The sequence below is a fragment of the Petaurus breviceps genome, unplaced genomic scaffold, assembly GCF_028583685.1.
Source record: "Petaurus breviceps papuanus isolate PSGF00001 unplaced genomic scaffold, PetGlider_PUasm1.0 37, whole genome shotgun sequence".
NCBI lineage: Eukaryota > Metazoa > Chordata > Mammalia > Diprotodontia > Petauridae > Petaurus > Petaurus breviceps.
Window position 1 is genome coordinate 6,197,453 of NW_027186296.1, and position 5,828 is coordinate 6,203,280.

The following is a 5,828-nucleotide window of genomic DNA, read 5'->3' on the forward strand; positions in this document are numbered from 1 at the left end:
GGTCTTTCCTAGGTCCCAGTCTGTCTGAAGCTAAGCCCATTCAATGACTAAGGATTAGGAAGGAATTGAGACAAAAGATGGCTCAATTTAGCATCATAAAATTATCAGTCTGGGAGAGAAAGATGCTTAGAGTTCCTTTACAGGAGAGAAAATAATTGATATTCACACTCATTCTAAACCACCAAAACCTAAGCAAAGAGTCTCCAGGAGGCTGGAGTTAGGGGCTCTTATTGGCCACTCAATGAAAGCCAGAATGATGTGGGTTTAAAGGCTAGTAAGTTCATTTGAAACACAATGACTTTCCACATAGACATAGGAAAGTGTTCTGAAATCCTAAATGTAGATCATGGGAATTGTATTATCAGAGAGAATAATATTCTCTTTTTGCCTTGGAAGATACTAGGATTATTATTATTTTTTGAGTGAGGGTGAGACTCCAAATTCCAGAGTGTCTGGAATTTTTGAATAAATGAATTTATCTATAAAGAAAGGAGAGCACAGCAGAATAGAATGGACAAAGAGCAGAAAGAAATTAGATTTGAGAGAGAATGTAGCAGATACTAATGAGGATATTATTACAGGTCCTTAACCTGCCTTTCCTCTTAAACACCTCTTATTCCATTTCCCATTTATTAAAGTTTATTTTGCATATGACTATTACCTCCCTTAACCTCCCATGTCTCATTACTTTCTCTTCTCTTTCCTTTCAATTTTTCTCTCCATTAAATGAAACATTTTTTTTCTGCATTCTGTGTGTGTATGTGTGTGCACTTGTATTATACTTTCTTTTGACTAGTTCAGATGAAATATGTTCCAGGGGTGCTAGCTTTCTGTACTCTTTCCTTATTGTTTGTATAGTCTACCTGAACAACCAAATTATATGTGATAATTTCTCTTACCTTTCCTTTACCTTTCCCCATCCCCAATGTATTTCTTTTTCTTTCTTCTTTTAAGATCATCAAAATACAGCAAAAACCTATTCTCAAGTTTCTCTCCTATTAGGGACCCTTGATGATGATAGAGTTCTGAGGCAGTACATATAACATCTCCATATATTAAAATGTGCAAAATTTATCCTTTTAAAATTCTTTATGATTACTTGCTCATGTTTTCCTTTTTCTTTTGACTCCTATTTACACATTTCAAAGTTTCTATAACATTTAGTCCTTTCATCAAGAATGCTTGGAAGTCCTTTATTTCGTTAAAAATAAAAATTTCCCCTTTTAGGATTATACTCAGATGTAAAGCCAAGCATGAACAGCTCTCCAGAGGACTGCTGCTGGGAGTAACTTTTAAAATTCTTTTTTTCAAACTCTTGCTTCATTTCATCAGGAATCTAGTTTGAATTTGTGCCCAAGTTGCGTTTTTCTCTGAGACAGTGCTTGTAGATGTTTTGGAGATGTTCTCTTTTGTGTTTATATCTTGTTGCTGCCACCATAATATATTGTTCATTACATGGGATTTTTTTTGTTTGTCCATTCTTCCAGTGACCTGATGTTAGGTCCTGACTGCCACATTTCTAGAGGTTTTATACTTGTTCCTGGTTTGGATGTCAGTGGACTGCTGCTGGACTCAGCCACTGACAGCCAACTAGAAAGCTCTATAGGTTCAGAGGGCAGTCCTTTTAGTCTGTGCTTACATCCATCATTATTCCACTGCTCTCTTCAGATTGAGTTGGGTCTGTATTTTGTACTTATATCTTGCTCCATCAGTAGACCAGGGTCCACAAACTCTTGGTGCTCTGATCTCCCCTAATCCCTAGATGCAGATTATCTTCTCAAGCTGCTGTGGCCCAACACTGGGTAGTAAGGTATAAAACTCACAGCTGCCATATGATTATTCCTCCTGCACAAGGTAAGGTATCTCTGTGCTAGATGTGGAAATCCTTTTGGTTTTAGTGCAAAGCTTCAGGCAGGCACCCTTTAGTCTTTTTAATATCTATAGTGTTTGCAGACCTATTTTCCATGCTAACCTGAGGTAGAGTAATGACACACTGTGATTAAAAACAAATAAAATATCCTGATTAGTACTCTGATGTGTTTTCTAAATCTTTGTTGGAGGAGTGGTTGGGAAGAGCTCTGATGTACTACTTCATTCTACTCAAAGATCTCATCTCATCTCCTATTTGGTACTTTAAAAATTTTCAGAGAGAAGAAGCAGGATGAACACTTAGAAAGGGTCTATGGATTTGGCATAAGAATGTAATTGTTGAACTTTGAGAGAAAATTTGCAGTCTAATTATTGGAAAGGAAGGTACTAATAGATGGGTAGGTGGTAAGAAAGTAGAGTAATTGAGATGTCCTCAGTTTTCAGTGCTGTTACTTCTGGCTACTCCAAATAACCTTGCATATTTTGCATTTACTTCTCTCTGAATGTGTCATTTCTTCTCAAAAGAATGCAAGGTCCTTGAGGGGCAAGGTTAGTATTTTGAATTTGTATCCATAGTAGTTAGCAGTGAGTCCAAAATATAAAAGGTGCCTAATAATGTTTGTTGAAATGAATTCTGGAACATTAATATTATTTCAAATAATTTGGATTCATCCTTCATTCTCTGCATAAAGGTGACTATGAAGGTGGTGTCACCGATGAAGAAAATGAACAGAAAGAATCACACGGTGGTGACTGAGTTCGTGTTCGTTGGACTAACCAATTCTTGGTATATACAACTTTTTATCTTTCTATTCTCTTCTGTGTTCTATGTGGCAAGCATCCTGGGAAACCTCCTGATTGTGCTTACAGTGACTTCTGACCCTTGTTTACACTCACCCATGTACTTCCTGCTGGCCAACCTCTCTTTTATTGATCTTGGGGTTTGTTCTGTCACTTCCCCCAAAATGATATGTGACCTTTTCAGAAAACACAAAGTCATTTCATTCTCTGGCTGCATCACCCAGATGTTCTTTATTCACTTGATTGGTGGTGTTGAGATGGTGCTGCTTATAGCCATGGCCTTTGACAGATATATTGCCATATGTAAGCCTCTTCATTATCTGACTATTATGAGTCCAAGAATGTGCATTATGTTCCTGGTGGCTGCCTGGACCATTGGCCTCATCCACTCAGTGGTCCAACTGGCTTTTGTTGTAAACCTACCCTTTTGTGGTCCTAATGAATTGGATAGTTTTTATTGTGACCTCCCTCGGTTCATCAAACTTGCTTGCACAGACACATATAGACTGGAATTCATGGTCACTGCCAATAGTGGATTCATATCCTTGGGCTCTTTCTTCATCTTGGTCATCTCCTACATTTTTATCCTGGTCACTGTGCAGAAGCATTCTTCAGGTGGTTCCTCCAAGGCTCTCTCCACTCTCTCAGCTCACATCACTGTGGTGGTTTTGTTTTTTGGTCCCTTGATCTTTTTCTATACCTGGCCATTCTCCACATCACATATAGATAAGTTTCTTGCCATTTTTGATGCAGTTCTTACTCCTTTTCTCAATCCAGTCATTTATACACTCAGAAACAAAGAAATGAAAGTGGCAATGAAGAAAGTATGTAGCCAGCTTGCAAATTTCAAGAAAATCTCTTAAAGAACTGGAAAAAACAACAAAACACTGAGTTTGAATTCCTGCAGGAATTTGAAATGACAGTAGTCAATTGGATATTGTTTTGGATATGGGTGGGTAGGGTGAGACAGAGACAGACAGAGAGAGAGAGAGAGAGAGAGAGAGAGAGAGAGAGAGAGAGAGAGACAGAGAGAGAGAGACAGAGAGAGAGAAGTAATTATTAATAAGTTGAAATAATAGTTTATTTATTTTAGTTGAAATAATAGATTTATGCAAGGTCATTATTTGACAGTGTGGACAGTGCAGAGAGGTATTTGGTAATAGAAGAATTACCTTAGAAGGAAGAAGAATAATGAAGAAAATTGAGAAGTGGCAGTCAAAGGTAAGAGAAGAACAAAAAGATATCTGTGGCACAAAAGAACAATGTAAAGAAATTTTCAAGAACAAGATGATAGTTGAAAATTTGAAATGCTCCATGATAAGGAGGGGATTACTGTTTTGCTTTTTTCCTAAATTCCTTACTATCTGTTCCAATAAATTCTCCTCTCTTAGGTGTTCTAGAATTACACATTCTAGGTAATAGCCATTTGTTTAATTAAAATAAAACAATGCCAATAATCAAGTAAGTCCAACTTACTGCACATTTGGTTCCCACAAGGAAGTTTGTCAATCTATTTTGGATAACTAAATATTGCTAAGTATATATTGTATATGTGATTTTAACGAACTTATTATTGACTTTCAAGTCCCCTGTAAGGTGTTCCTAATATTCTCTTGGTTTGCATAATTTCTTCTTTATATCTGATAAACTATAATTTCTGATCTTCCTTGTTGTTGACTGTGTTTATAGTTGCTTTCATGTTGTCTCACCAATTAGAGGACCCTGAACTCCTTAAGAGACAGTACTATGCTGTGACTTTCTTTGTATCCTCAGTGCACCTAACTGTGCCAGCTTGAGCTAAGCATTTGGATTCAAAGAAAGGCATAGCAGTCTTGCCTCTTAAGGAGCTCAGGGTCCTCTAATGGGGAGGAAACATGCAAATTATGTATGAACCAGTTATGCACACACACACATGAAACAAATTATGTCTATATCTATCAACTGGAGAAAATAGAAGGAAGACACTAGAATTAAGGGGGTTTGGAAAAGGCTTCCTCCATTTTAGTTGAATCTTGAAGGAAATCAGGGAAGCTAAGAAGTAGAGATGAGGAGAGATAACATTCCAGGCATTGGAAATAGCCAGTGCAAATGCCAGGAGAAGGGAGATGGCATGTTAAGTGCAAGATATAGCAAGGAGATTAGATTGTAGCATGTGGGTGGGAGAAGGTTATAAGATATAAGAAGATTGGAAAGGTGGGGGAGGGTGGGTATGAAAGAGTCTTAATGCCAAATAGATGATTTTATATTTGATACTGGAGGTCATAGGGAGTCATGGAGGGAGTTTACTGAGTGATGTGTATGTGTGTCTGTATGTGTGTGACATAGTAAGATGTGCTTTAGGGAGATCACTTTGAGAGGAACCTCACAGTTCAAGGGATGTTAGACATTGTATTCTGTATTAAGCTGCTTACCATTTAGTTCTTTCACTGCCTGGTATTTCTTAGCTTTTACACATTCTCTAAAACTTGTGAAACCTGCATTTATTCTGGGGTTTCATTATGGTATTATGAAAAATATCCATTATGTTCTGTGAGTTTTTGAATTTTAAGTCTTCTCAGAGTTCTACCTAATGCTTATATTCAAATATCACTTCTCTTGCAATGATTCTATTATGATCATTATTTCAATGGTTCTCTGCCACATTAATGTCCTGTACCACCTCTTTTTATTTAATTAGGACCTCTTTCTGGATGTTCTCTAACGACTAGCCTAGGAGCCTTCCATTTTTCCAATCCCCCAATTTCCCTGTTCATGTTCTGATGAGAATTTCTGTTAATCTCTTTTTTTTTGTAAAATTAAAGGTTATGATTATTATTACCAGCTTAGACTTGTAATTTCATTGCCTCCATCATTTTCAACTCAGTCTCATTGTACTCATTATATTGTCTCACATATACACAACTCATTTCTTGGGTTACATAATTCAACTAAGTTCATGTCAATCTATTTCAACAAGTACTAATTGCGTGCCTCCTATATGCATAACGCTGGGGGATGCTTGTTATACAAATAAAAAATAAAATAGTTACTTCAATCATGGATTTTACATTCTATAGCAAAGATGAAGATCCATCAACCACACAGTAAGTAAATGTAAGGTATGAGCAAAATGAGAGAGAGAGAGACAGAGAGAGAGAGAGAGAGAGAGAGAGAGAGAG

At 36.9% G+C, this 5,828-nt stretch overlaps 1 protein-coding gene across 1 annotated transcript; it reads left to right on the forward strand.

Annotated features, from left to right (window-relative positions):
• Window positions 1–2,543: 2,543 nt before the first annotated feature.
• LOC138168396 (olfactory receptor 4F3/4F16/4F29-like) lies at window positions 2,544–3,533 on the forward strand. The gene has a single exon (XM_069097425.1). The coding sequence runs from the start codon at window positions 2,568–2,570 to the stop codon at window positions 3,531–3,533; it is 966 nt and encodes a 321-aa protein (XP_068953526.1). The 5' UTR covers window positions 2,544–2,567.
• Window positions 3,534–5,828: the final 2,295 nt, after the last annotated feature.